The following is a 14,974-nucleotide window of genomic DNA, read 5'->3' on the forward strand; positions in this document are numbered from 1 at the left end:
AAATATATTCTTGATTATCTTGAGATGCTTTTCCAACAACCCCTATGTTTTAATGCTATTTATTACAAAATTTCATTTATAAATAAGATCACGCAAATAGTGTGGTAGAGTAAGTTCATGTATTCTATTCAATCATGTGATATTTTAGTGTTTATTCTTTAATAACATTTGAATTTTCCCACATTTAAATATATCAAGAATTGTTTTACTCAGAAATTAATTTTCTAAATTTTAAATTTGTAAGTAAAAGAGAATATGAAATATATCCAAGCCAGGAACTTCTTTTTGATATTGAGTATCTGGTAACATAATCTAGTTTTATTGAAGTTTCAGAAAAGAGAAATCTAGTCTTTTGCTTGTGACTTTGCATAATACCGAACTCTACTTTTCTCCAGGACAGAAAGTGCATATACAGGGTGTTTCAAAACAACACCGCAATGTTTGGGAAGTGATTCCTGACACCAAGATAAGACAAAAAGTATAGACCAATTTGGGTGTACAAATGCTTCCTTTCGAAGTTATAGGCTGCCGAAAACTTGGAAAACAAGTAACTTTAAAGGTTCATAGCTCCAATACTGTGGAACCTACCGTAGTCGAGTTAACTTCACTTAGGAACTAATATGCGCTCTATCCAAAAATCCATGTTTCAGAATCCTAAGGCACTTACGCAACATTTTTTTAATAGAGGGAGTTTGGCTACGGGCATATAATTCGAAGTACTCGTCAACTACCTCTGTAAAAATTGTTGCGGAAGTGCCGTAGAATTCTGAAACATGGATATTTGAATAGCGCACATATTAGTTCCTAAGTGAAGTCTTGGCGCGACTACGGTAGGTCCCATACTTTCGGAGCTATGGACCTTTAAAGTTCATTTTTTCAAGTTCCCGGCAGCCTATAACGCCGGAAGGAAGCATTTCTGCACCCAAGTTGGTCTATACTTGTTGTCTTATCTTGGTGTCAGGAATTACTGTACCTCCCAAACGTTGTCGGTGTTGTTTTGAAACACCCTGTATAAGACTATAGATACATCAGTGTTCCCTCCTTCAGATTTCAATCTTGATGTTACTTCCTCAGATAAGACAAGTTGGTTTCCTTTATCAAGAGTTTAGTCCCCTTATATCTGTCTGCAAATTGACACTTGAAACATTAATCACACTTGCTACATGATGAAATGTCTTATCGTTGCATTACGAAGTTATATTGAAACTTTTTCATTCTTCTTCTGGAAGATACTGATATTTTTAACGTATCTATCACAACAAGTAGAATTAATTTGCTTTATACTGTGCTGTTAATTAGTTAAAGGTACAATTAATATATACTGTGTTTTGTTGACAAGCTCCAAAATTCTATACAAAATTCCATTCACGTGAAATAATGAATAATTTGTAACCAACTTTGGGCGTAATTATTACTTCCGTAACACTTTTCATACTATAAATTCTAGTAATTTACTTAATTTTTCTTAATGGAAATTTCTTTGCTATTTAGATACTGTGAATAATGCATATAATGTGCGCAAAAAGAACTATAAATTTTGATCTTTATCAGATAGATTTGACTTGCTCTCATAAAAGCAATATGTAGCTTTGTGTAGAAAAGTAGTGTTCAAGTAAAGAGCAGTTATTGGACATTTAATGTTCTAGAACAACATATAAAAATGGTATATTCTAACTGTTGCTTGTTCATTAATTTTACAATTAACCCTTATCCGGGCAACCAGGGCCTCCCAGGCCCAGTAGCTTCATATTTTTCTTCGAATTTCTTAACCATAAGTATTTCGATGACATAAAATTCTGAATTCTTCTATCTTTAGTCGAAGTTAAAGTTATGAACATACCGAGTTGGTAAGGCTAATAGAGTTAGTTGGGCCGCAGTTGCAGTCTACGTTACAAAAATAGCTTGCCCGGATAAGGGTTAAAATACACATCGTTATTGGCTTGTATAAAATAAGATGATTAAGTATATCATTTGCTTCAGTTCTTTTGATCTGTGAGCTCCTCCGTGGCTAAGCGGTTAGCGTACGCGCCTTTGGCGTGGGAGACCCGGGTTCGATTCCCGGCGGGAGCTTATGTGGTTCGGATTCCACGTTAATCAGTAGGTCCACGTCTCATATAGCCTCGCTGCTGAAAGGGACGCTAAACTAAAATCAACTCAACTCAACTCTTTTGATCTGTATGAATTTTCACGTATTCTGTTTTGTCCCTCAAACAAAAAGATTTCCAATTTTGTTACTGTATGTATCTGATTCGTAGCATGCGATTAGTACGTCGTTAAATTTTCCACATGATGATCGTTAATAAGAGCTAAACAACGGGATAAATAAAAGGAAAAAAGTAATGATTCTAAACCTAATTTTTCTTTCTATTTGAATGTTCTGTTTATATCTTTTGATGTATAATAGGACCTACTGTCTACTTTCGTTTTTTGCTTATTTAGCTGTTAGCTCATCTATCTTTCCTTGAATATTTATTTTTCTGTGTGCTACCTTATGATGACACTGGGTGTCCCTAACTATATACATTTAATTTTCGTTGATATATTTGTAGTTTATATGTAAATTGTGAATAATTAGTTCTAGAGTAGGTATTTACACAGCTCATTTTAAGGTTCCTGGGAAGTCATTAAATTGGGTTATCGGATCATACCTCACATATGTGTCTTAAAGGTCAATTATATAAAGAATGAAAGTAAATCAGTAACATGTTGCCCATTTCTTTCGATAAAATTTTGCCATCCTTGCCAGTTGAATAATTCCTCTTTCAAAGAGGACTTTTTTAATGGATAGGATCTATAGAAGGTGTTATTTTACATCATCCTAATTGAACGTTATGTTACGCTAGGAAGCAATTGGGCATTTGGCAGTGCATCATCAGGTAAGTATTTTGTCCCTGGCAAATTATTCCACACAATATATAATGATTTACTTTTAAGCCTGATCAAACTTGTGTGTTGTTTTGCGTTGTTGTGATAGAACACAACCTCTTTGTGATTAACGAGCTTTAAACTTTTCAGTACGATTAATTTGTTCACTGTCCAATTCCTGACAACATATTCTTGAATTTATTGTTTGGTTTCTTAGTATTAGCTCGAGAAACGCAACACCTTTAAAATCCCACTACATTAAAACCATAATCTTCCTTTCATGAATGTCTGTTTCTGACATAGTTTGAGGCGGATCACTTCGTTGGGACCAAGGGCCTCCTGCTCATCCAATTCCCTTAAACAATTTACTGTTCATCACCAGTTATCAGTCGCTTCAAAAACAAGAGTTGCTTTCCCTACGTTTGATAAGAGTATTGCAGTTGTGCATGTGCGCATCAAATGAATTTAGAGTTCATAAGGAACTCAAACATCGAGTTTGCCTAAATACTTCTCAGCAGTTTCTGAATACTTGAATGATTTATGTTCGACGTTTCCGCAGTCTCTTCGTAGATGGATTTGACTCAATTAATGCCTTCGTTACTACCACTCTCTGGGACCACTCTGACCGAAAAGCATCGTTGAAATCAAAATCACTTACTTGGAATTTCGTGAAGTTTTTGTATGCATTATCACCATAAATTTAATGCAAACTTGCCATAACCTTTAAGGACGTTCTTCCCTTTACGGAAATAAAACAATAAAATATGTCAAAAGTTCAGTTTGATTTCCATTTCAATTTTTAAAATCAACAAAAGTAAACCAAATCGCTCTGTTTCAGAGTGAAGGTACAATTGTCGGAGCCAACTTATATAGCAATAACATAGATGCGAATGACTCGAGTACTTCCAGAAATGTACAAAATATTTGTCGGCTGTATATTTAAGCACACTGCACTCTAAATATGTTTAAAAATTTTATGGAAGTTGAAAGCTGAGAAACGCAAATTGTCATTTTTGAAAGAAAGAAAACTGGTCAGTTATTTTACTGTATATATAGGGTTTATGGTGTAGGCTTACTACTAAGTTTGATAGGTTCGCCCATATTTCATTATGGGTCATCAAACTTGCGATATTCAGCTATGTTCAACCTGAAATTTCAAGAAAGGGGCATGCTGTAAAAATGTGTAATATTCACAAAACAAGTAGCCGTCTGTGTAATAACAGACAGATCGAATTTGGTAACTGAGATTTGAATAGTTTTTGAATTGGAAGTTTTTCTTATATGACGAGATTCAATTTATTGGCAACTAAAGTATAACTAAACTGATTGTAATCTAAATTGCAAGCTAAACTACACATTTTAATTATTAAAACATAAACGTCAGTTCAATTGCGCATATTATTTTATTGTAATATTATTTTTTGGGACAAACTAACTGTTAAATCGGAGAAAATGGCGTATATGTGAAAAGGAGTGTTTGCAGTCTGTGATTGAATTTTTAAGTTCTGGACATGCTTTTTATAGTTCCTTCTCTAATTCGCTCATTTCAAGACTTAATTAATTAAAAATGATTCAAGTGCCATAAAAATCAAGATTAAAAGAAACAATATTTGGAATGCAAACGACGCATAAAGATACAAAATCAATCTAACCTGAACCACAAATTACAATAAATGCGTTAATGCTAAAACTAATTCTTCAATTTTAGTAATTCCAATTTAATATTACTTTCAAACATGTTAATAATTCAATCAAGAAGATAATGCAATCATATGAATATTAAAAGTAATCAGTGGAAATAACGTGATAAGACACTTTTGACTTAATACAAGTTTGTGATTAGACTGATGCAAATGGTGGTGCACTTTATATTTTATTACAATGAGCAAAATACTACAACGTAAAATAATTCCATTTTAACTTTAATCAGTTAATGATTACGGACATTTAAGACCCTTAATCAGTGCTGTCATATTATATATTAATTATATGTATTATAAATCACTTAAATATGAAATAATTTAGCAATTCAAACTTTAGGACGTTACAAGTCTGGCGCACCTATATTTTGACCAATAAAAGTGTCGATGAATGAATGAACTAACTGTTAATCATGTTTGGAAGAAATAAAATTTTAATTATTTGTATTTAGTATTATTTAGTCATTACTGTCCGCAAATCACAGCTTTGCGTGATTTCTGAATAGATGAGTGATTACCATGTGCGTTTTAGGTCCACTTCTCGTCAAGTTCGGATGCTTATGAAACATTTAAAGTTCAGATTGTGCATTAAACAGCACCCACCTTGACGTACAGAAAAGCACCAATTTCCACAAAGCCTCTTTGTTGGAAGTCCGTGGCACTTGTTACATTCTTATATGGAACTTTAAGAAATATACCTAGATTCTTAACGCCGAGAACACGAACGATAGACCCCCGACACAAATGTTCCATAGCGTAGAAGTACACCTGGATAATCACATGCTTAAGATTTAGGTCGTACGTTGATAAAAGCATTTTCAATTAGTAATTGTGCATTTTTTATACTACAAATTTTAAAAATATTCATGAATTAGGTCCACACAATTCTTGTTTTTTCTGTTCACAGGGTATGAGCAGTATTGCAACAGGCGCGGTGATATTGTATTGTTTGATCATCCCAGAATGGCAAATCGGCTATGTTACATTACCCAAATGCCACATTAGCTACTATTCGGACAGAAACTATACTGTACAAGTGGGTTTGCAAATTGGTCTTACAGGAGCCAATATAACAATGATAAGCCGAAGATACGATAATATTTACTACGATAATTATGTCGATTTCTTTACTTTAGATGGGATCCATGAACAATATGTGGATGCACTTATACGTGGAGAACCCACTCCTATGTTAACATTAATGTCTTACTTTGGTCAAGATAATTATGACTTTACTTGGGCATTCAACGTAAGGCGTGCAGGATATTACGCAAGCTGTATTCTCTATGCATTATTTGTTGCTTGGTGCTGCATTAACTTAATGTATATAGCAGTTCCTCGCTATGGGTCGTATACTTTCACAGCACTGGGATGTTTGTTTTATGTTACAAACCTAGTTTACTGGAGCTTAGATCGTCAGGAACAAGATGTGTACATTAATGGAAGAAAGATGGAACTGGAATACGGATCATGTTTCTGGACCTGCTTAACTATTGCTTTGTGGAGCAGCATTATTGGCATTCTTCTGTCAGTTTTTCATCTTCATAAACCACATAACCTTGTTACAGTTTTCGATTTGGATTATGAAAATAGAAGAAAAAATGTTGGAAAGGAGGTTCCAATTTTGTAAGTACCGCATGTTAAACCTTGTTTTAGTTTAAGGTATGAAGTTTTGGGGGATTATCATGTAATTGTTTTAAGCTTTAAGTTGAATCAAATAGCATATCCATTATAATATATTTACATTCAATTTCAAACATGATTTTAGATATTCGATAAATAACTAGTTAAGTATGAATTTTCAGTCCGTAACAAACTAAAAATAGAAGAAATTTCAGTTTCGATATTTTCCTTCGGAGTAGTATATACATCATAGTTAACTTCAAAGTTAATAATTTACAAAGTATGTTTCTTCGTGATTCAGAAAGTATATAATCATTGAAGATGGCTGTTGCGTGAGTTTAAAACAGATATTGCCTTCTTGGATCCCCTCGTATTCCATAAGAGTATTATGTATTGCTGTAACAATTCCAACTATAAGCTCATCAACTGCACCACCTAAATGGCCAGTTTTTAATATAACCTCGCACACAAATCTAATGCTGTGTCAGGACAGTTGTGTAAGATAAATCTAATGCTGAAATAATTGGTAACCTTGAGATTGCCACAAAGTTGATTAAGTAAATTCCATCACGATCCAAGATTTGTCTCTTATTGTTACCATTCTCATGTTGTTTTTCTAATTATTAGACTCTGTGATCGTAGTGTTTTCGTTTCAGAAGTAATTGAGGTGTGAATAGTTGTGAAAATAATGGAAAAGCTTGAAAACTCAAGTTACCCGAATGATACGGTTTCGAGCCACTGTCAAAATACAGAACTCTGGTTCAACGTGAAATGGAGACACATAATTTGTGTTTTCTACAGGAATGTCGTACACGAACAGTTACTCATGCAGTGGAGCATTCACATGTCAGTTGTGTTAGGCCTGGCACACACGTTCCGGTATACCGGTGAGGTTTACTTATACAAATAAACCGGAGCGTGTGTGCCAGTCGCTGCAGGCCAAACAGCACAGGCGTAGCAATCTGTGCAGGCAATCAGAGAAGAATCGAAATTCAATTCTTACCACCTGCGCAGGCGTGTAGGTCTGAGCGTGTGTGTGTCACTCCGGCACATCTGTACAGCTTTTAGGTGAGTTGTGGCTAGTTCCTTGGATAGGGAGAGTGGGTCGTTGTCTTATTTGCTCGCCATCTCTCGACTGAATTAAAATCTTCAAGTTTACCGTTGCGTATGTCTACACAGATAGGCCTATACCTTTCCGATATACCAGCGAGGTTTACTTGACAGATATATCGTAATGTGTGTGAGGCCTTAGCGAGGACTGAGGAGGACAACTGTTTCGAATTCTCACCTCTAGGACTGACTGTGTGTTTAATAATGTTGAACTGGGGATTTAGTGTACCAAAGATGTGATGTGGGTGATTCAGATTTTCATAAATCCAAATCTCAACAGTTCCAACAGTATAAATTAGTGTGTTTCATTTTTGGAAAATTGCCTCATAGGCCGGAAACGTTGCCCACCTTAGGATACATGTGGTCACCTAAATGTCTAGTCACTGGCAGACCCATAGAATATTTGGGATTGCTGTCCACAATATTACAGAGCCGCACAGCAGGAGATAGTTCGAAGCGTAACATTCTTCGGGCATCTACCTTTCATAAACGCGATCTTTTGTTGGAAATAAGGTGTTAGATGAATCATCAGACTATATTAGGCATAGGCAGTAAAGGTTGCAGGTTATATTTTACTATTGGTTTAAAGAGATATGTATCTTCTGTTTATTACATAAAAACGTACATTAAGTAATTGATTATTATCAGAGGTCTACACAAATCTACTCCTTTTACAGCAAAATCTGTCGCTTTTCTTAGCATTTTAACTAGTATGTTAGAGTTCGTTTCATTGCTCTTAAGCTGATTTAGAGTTTCTAGCTTTTCATGTAGAAAATATATCATCTTTAAATAGCAAGCAAAGAAGTTGAAAAAAATTATATCAGATGATCCTGCTGGCCAATACGGGTCTAGGTCAAATCCCCCACAACCAATACCCCCACACTCAAGAAATGTCAAAACGCCCACACGATCGGTCATAACTCCCACACAAATGGACAAAACAGACACACATAGCGACGGTCGTAATCCCCACATAAATGGACAAAACTCCCACATAAATGGGCAAAACTCACACAAATGGTCAAAACTCCCACATGCAGAAATTGTCACAGCTGCCATACAAATGGACAAACCCCCACACAATCGGACAAATCCCCACACTCTGTTATGATCGTGATTGCATGTCTTTGTTGCGGCTCTTTATGACGCCCACTTTAGTGTTTCTGTCATTAGAAAACAGTGCAAGAAGAATAGTTGCAACATCAGTTTAAGTGCAATCAAAAATGTTATTAAAAAGTACAAGGGCAAGATAAGCAACCAGGATCATTTCAGAGTGTGGGAGATTTTTCCGATTGTGTGGGGGGGTTTTGTCCATTTGTGTGGCAGTTGTGACAATTTCTGCATGTGGAAGTTTTGTCCATTTGTGTGGGGGTTTTGTCCATTTATGTGGGGATTGTGACCGTTGCTATGTGTGGGAGTTTTTTCCATTTGTGTGGGAGTTATGACCGTTGGAAGTTATGACCGATTACCAGTGTGGGGGTTTTGGCTGTGGGAGCTATGACCGTTCGTGCATTTAGGAGATTTGTCCGTTTGTGTGGGAGTTATGACTGTTTGTGTGAGCGTTTTGACATTTCTTGAGTGTGAGGGTTTAGGCTGTGGGAGTTTTGACCTGTTCCCGCCAATACATATAATCAAAATTGGAAATCGATTATACTGAAAATTAGTGTTTTTGCATTTGTATTTGATATTGAGTCGTCCTGTTGAAACGACATATTCTACATATCCTAAAGTAGTACACCTCACAGTCTCATTCCTAGGATATTATGTTTCATGGATCATATGTTGTTTTTACTTATTCGAAACTGCAAATTAGATTATTGATATGACCATTGAATTGAACAAAAGGTTTGCCGCCCATTATCAGTTTCTTACTAAAATTGCCAATTTCTTTTGTAAAATGAAAACCAGCTTTATTGTACTCTGATACTGAATGCATTCTCTGGGTAGCAGCTGTTGCACTATTTGCAAACAAAACTAAACATTGATCTTGAACGGAATTGTGAACTTATTTGGTTGGAAGTTTTTATTCCAAAACATTGCTCTGTTTTTTTCAGTGCTTCTGTAGACCGACAAGAACACTCCCTAGTTCATTTTAGAAGCTTGCCATGACTCATTGTTACAATCGTTGTCATACGGTGACACCATCCCACTGGTAATTTCAATCTTTCCATCACGTGGCAGGATAGCAAGAACAGCATCACTAAAGTATGGAAATGACAATTATTTCATGGATAATTTTATTCATGGACTTGGACTGGATCAGCACAATATGAATAGTACCCTCAAAAATAGCAATCTGGACTACGTTCTATCTAACTTAGAGCCTTGTTGTATTATTCCATACAGAAATCTCTTCCTATCGGATCAAAATTCCATGGATGCTTCATGTAGTTTCCTCCCCTCCACTACTACAAACCAGCCCCTCAAAAGTATGTCACAACTTTTTTTTTCTTCTTGAAAGAAAGCCCCCTGGAATGACATATGTCGAGCTATTGAACTGTTTTGTTGGCATTTGTGTAGGAAAGATCTGTCGACGAGGCGGTGGACCTATTTACATCTGTCGTCCACTCAACTATAATAGATTTTGTCCTTGTAAAAACATCAAAAACTAAGAAGTTTTCGGTCTGGTGTGACAATGAGCTGCGTGATCATCTTAAAAACAGAAAGCTTACCTGGAATCTATGGAAGTCACATCCTTGCAACTACAATTTGCTAAAATTAGAAGCGTTACCAAGAAGGTACAGTGACATAAGTACTTTGAGTACATGGACTCAATTGGTGATTTTACTGTCAGCAACCCTAAACTAGTTTGGTCTGTAATTAAATCTCGATCGAAATCTCCCGACTGTGTAGAGAATAGTGAAGCTTTTTAATAACTATTTCTGTAAAACATTGACTGCCCTTCCCCCTACAACCCATCTTTCCCGTCTCCGTCCCATCTGCACTAACACCTTATCATACCTCTCTACTATCCCGGGGAGGTTTTGGTTCTCTTGCGGTCGCTTTCTCCACATAGGTCTCTTGAGCACGACAACATTGGCTCTCTTTATCTTAACAAAACTGCTTCAGCTATTTCAGTTCCTGTTTTCATTCTGTTCAGTAGATGCTCCAGAGAAGAATACTATTCCATCAGCTGGAAACTTGTTCACGTGACCCCAATATATAAATCAGGACTTAAGGATCAAGTATCCCCCTATAGACCAATATTTCTTCTCTTATATCTATTATCTGCGACACAAAATTTTAAAAAATCAGACAGGCTACTCAAATTTACGAACCTTACATTCACATTTCTCAATACGACTTTCTTCCGAAAAGCTCAAGTCTTACAAACTTCAGTACTCTTCTTTCCTGTGCAGTTAAATGTATGAATAACAATAATCAATTAGATGTCATCTATTTCGATGTCTCCAAGGTATTTGATCCTGTCAATCACATTTTCCTTCTCAACAAGCTTTCCAATAGGTTTAATGTACATGGTAAATTTCTCTCCTTAATCACCAGCTACCTGAAGGGCCGTAAACAGAAAGTTGTTCTTTCAGGGGCGACGTCTATCTCCCAAACTATGATCTCGGTGGTGCCTCAGGGAAACGTAGTAGGGCTTCTGCTATTTGTCCTGTATATGGACGACCTCTGTCACTTACCAGCTAATCCTAGTGGCCTTTTACGTTTTGCTGACGACTGTAAATTATATAGAGAAATATCGTGTTTCCATGACACGATTGCCCTACAGAAAGACATAAATTATCTTGTATACTGGTGTGAAATGTAGCAATTGAAACTTCAAGAAATGTGACAGCATTATCATTACTCTGGAAAAGTCTTCTGTTCCCTCCAAATACCATATTAACGACTCTCTTATAAAACATTCTGTTAGTAATGATCTTGGTGTCATCTTTGATTCGAAACTCCCGTTCTCTGACTACATCTCAATAGTTAAGAAATCAATGCGTTTGCTGGGGTTTCTTGATCGATTCACTGTGGCATCATTACCAACATTCTATAAAACTCGAATAGCACCCAAGGTCGAATGCTATTCTTCCATACTGTCCATTGGGCGCACCTACACATCTCTCTAAACTTGAGTTACTGCAATAGTACGTTTTCGTGTTTCCGCACTTCGAATATTACCTAAGGAGGAACTCTTGCGATATCTTAATATCCAGCCGCCAGGAGTATGCAGAAATAACTCTGACCTGGAATTTCTTCCTAAGATAGTTAATGGGAACCTAAAAAGTCAAACCCTACTTCAAAAACTATCCTTACGTATCCCTTCCCGCAAGACCCGGAATACCCACCTATTCTATCTTGCACGCCATATGTTGACTATTATACAAACGTCTCTCTTTCACAGAATGTCGAACTATTATAATAATCTAACTAATGTGGTGGACATTTTTTGAGCTACCAGGTGTTTGACAGAGCAATAAAACGCATGTTGGCCAAATAATATTACCTATATGCACTCTTTGTTGATATTATTATTATTATTATTATTATTATTATTATTATTATTCTTTTGTCGTTTTTATTTTTTCTTGCTTGTTTACATTTCCCTGTGTAAAATGGCAAAATTATGCTGTATCTGGAAATCTGTTCAATAAATAAATAAAACTTAAGAAAATTTAATAAAATTCCAAATTGAGGAGAAAGTGATATAAAATTCGAATTTGTTAATTATTTTATTTTCTTTATTTTAGGACTCACTATGCCGATATTGAAATGGAATCAGGGACACTATAAACAAAATATTCAAATATAGAAAGCAATTTATTACTATCATCCGTTTCATGAAGCAATGCAGATGTGAATATAAATTCATTCGTTGATACAGAAGGAACATTATATTTTGTAGGGTAATGAAAGTGAAAATATAATAGCATTAATTGTACCATAAGTAAATTGAAATAAGTTGGTCATGTACAGATGATTGTTGTTTAATATTAATAAATAAGTATGAATAATAGATCATGGTTATATTGTTACATGATCTCTAATCAGTTTTGAAAACGCTGAAAAGTACAATCATTGAGTTTAAACTTTCAGCTTTAACAATACCAAGAAAGCAAACTGGAAATATTAAAAGAAATAATTTAACGTTATATTTTATTTTGTATAATATTTATTGCATTTTTGTTGCATTTGTATTTTTAACAAGAATAAATATGGTTACGAATACTATTGATTTTTCATCCATTTGGAGTAACTAGTGTAATTATTCTTAAAAAATCTGAATTATTTGACTTGAAAACTGCAGAAACAAGTTAAAACCGCATACTTTATTTAAAAGATTACGAGAAGTAATGTACCATTGTCAATATTCTATAGTATCTACAAAAACTTTATTAAGCAATTTACAAATATCCAATATTACAGTAACCACACTCATAATGTGTGCAGTCTGCAAGCTTTGATAATATTTCAAGGAAATAACAGCAAAGACTGTCATTGTGATTACTACCACTTACTGTTAATAGATAAGGTTGAATTTATTGCTGACAACGGTTAAAATGGAAATTGAGGAGAAATAGAAGTGCATGTAGCATTTTAAGTAACTCATTGGATAAAGTAGCGCTCCTTAAAAGATAGTGAAAATGTTTGAATTAAGAATATTATAGGAACTTCCATCGCCAAGCAATATTGGTGAGTTTCAACTGGCCAACTGACAATGTCAAATGGCATTTTTTGTGAATGCATGAGTTCTCTTTGTTCCTGTGTTCGTTTCTTTCATTACAATGTGCTGTGCTGTGAATTTCGAAATACCTGATGTAAAACGATAAAAGATCTTCATTAAATTTGCTTGAAGCTCGAGAAATCTCTAGCTGAAAACTACCAAATGCTAAAGAAGACATTTGCTCAGAGAACTTAAGGCCAGAGAAGAATACTCCATTGGCTTAATCATTTCAAAGATGGCTATGACTATCACGGATGACACATTCGACTAAAAGATTGCGAGAGTGCTTGAAATTAGGTTTTGAGGACGGAAAGCTGGCAATCCGTTATTCTTATGCTAGAGTTGGACTGTTATACTGTGCATGTCAACGCACCTTAGCAAATGAATGGAATCTGACACGAATTGCAGTGAAATTTGTTTACAACGACCGACAAGTTAATCTGGTTCCGATCAGAAAACATGATCACTGCCTTCGCTCAGAGAAATTTTTACCATTTTCCTATAATGACATTTCAGCTGAAAGGACGGAATTTTAACGGCCGAAAGATCCGTACGGAACAACAATAATACTTTTACACGTTGCAGTCAGCAAATTTCGAGAACTCCTTTCAACAGTGGGGAAAATCATTGCATTGAAGTATCGTTTCTTTTTTAATCTTTCGGGGGAGTTTTAGAAAGTTCTTAACCCTTAATTAGTCGCATGCGGAATTTTGTTCCGCACTTTTACATTTTTGTTTTTGTTTTCCTTACTTTCGATCGTATGATTTTGAACTTTTGTCTAGCTGTCTTTTAAAGTTTCATGATTAAACAACAATACATATTTGAATTGTTGCCCAAGCCACTAGTGAATATTTTGTTATTTATTTTGGAGTGATGCATTTTGCGGAGCAAAGTTCCGCGCGCGACTAAATAAGTTACCCTTTTTTTCTCCTACAAATTTTACGCTTTCTTTCAGTTTATTGTTTTTAGCCGACAACAATTAAGCGAAGATCAACAGGAAGACCAAATATTGTTGTGTCAAGTATCAAAAATTTGTGTGCGGTGTGCATAAAGAAACTGTCACATATTGCAAAGAATGTAATCATCAAGATAGAGTGAAGGAACCTGAAGACGAGGATATGTAAGTAGTATGGATATGTAAACCGAGAGGCAAAAGCATCATTTATATGAACGTTTCAAAATACATAAAAACTATATTTCTTATCAGGACTAACTATACATGTTATTATTCTTGTTATTTGAGGAAAAAAAAAACATAATAGTTCCTTCATTGTTTAGGTATTTATGTCAAACATATTTTTATATTAGTTTAGGTCTTCATAGCATAAAATAAATTAAGACGCCTATTAAAACAAATATTTTAACCTAAAATTAAATATTTTTTAAAAAAAGCAAATATTACACGAGTTTTACTATGTAGTTATTATGCGGAACAAAAGTCCGCACGCGACTAATTAAGTAACTTTTTTCACGCGACTAGTTAAGGGTTAATAGGAATCTGCAGTGTTGAATATAACACTAGGTGCTTGGATTTATCCTCCCTGTTATTGCTACGAATATTTGTTTATTTCAGAAGAAAACCACATCATGTTTTATCCTTCGTAAGCTCCAACTTTTTCCCACTACTTGGGTAACACATGGATTTTACGATAAACTTTTTTTAAAGTGATCTATTAATTGTTTAATATCTTCTAAAGTTCTGAAAAGTTATTCCCAATGCAAGTTCTGAAGTGTTGTTCAGAATGACCATGCTGCATCGACCAAAAGAAATGGTAATCTGAAGAAGTAGTGGCTGGTGAAGTAAGACATCCTTTCGAAGTTCCTCTGCTGGCAAGCTCTCACATCAAAATCATTCTTTGAATCTTCTAAAGCAATTTCTGTAAGTTGTTCCAGATAATACATGCTGTTCATGCGCTTCAACTAGTAAACTTTCAGCAGCAGATTTCTTGATGACAGCGTTTCCCGCATGTGTTTTTAAAAATATAAAACCTTACATTTTCAA

At 35.1% G+C, this 14,974-nt stretch overlaps 1 protein-coding gene across 2 annotated transcripts in view; it reads left to right on the forward strand.

Annotated features, from left to right (window-relative positions):
- LOC145678377 (dual oxidase maturation factor 1-like) overlaps positions 1-12,476 on the forward strand; it is a 141,008-nt gene extending 128,532 nt beyond the window's left edge. For both annotated transcript variants that reach the window (XM_081748451.1, XM_081748452.1), the window contains exons 3-4: positions 5,473-6,191; positions 11,999-12,476. In XM_081748451.1, the coding sequence (XP_081604577.1) occupies positions 5,473-6,191; positions 11,999-12,041 (762 nt within the window). In that variant the 3' untranslated portion in view covers positions 12,042-12,476. The remainder of the gene's footprint in view (positions 1-5,472; positions 6,192-11,998) is intronic.
- The last annotated feature ends 2,498 nt before the right edge of the window (positions 12,477-14,974 follow it).

This window comes from Thermobia domestica, chromosome 2, assembly GCF_964235325.1.
Source record: "Thermobia domestica chromosome 2, izTheDome1.hap1.1, whole genome shotgun sequence".
NCBI lineage: Eukaryota > Metazoa > Arthropoda > Insecta > Zygentoma > Lepismatidae > Thermobia > Thermobia domestica.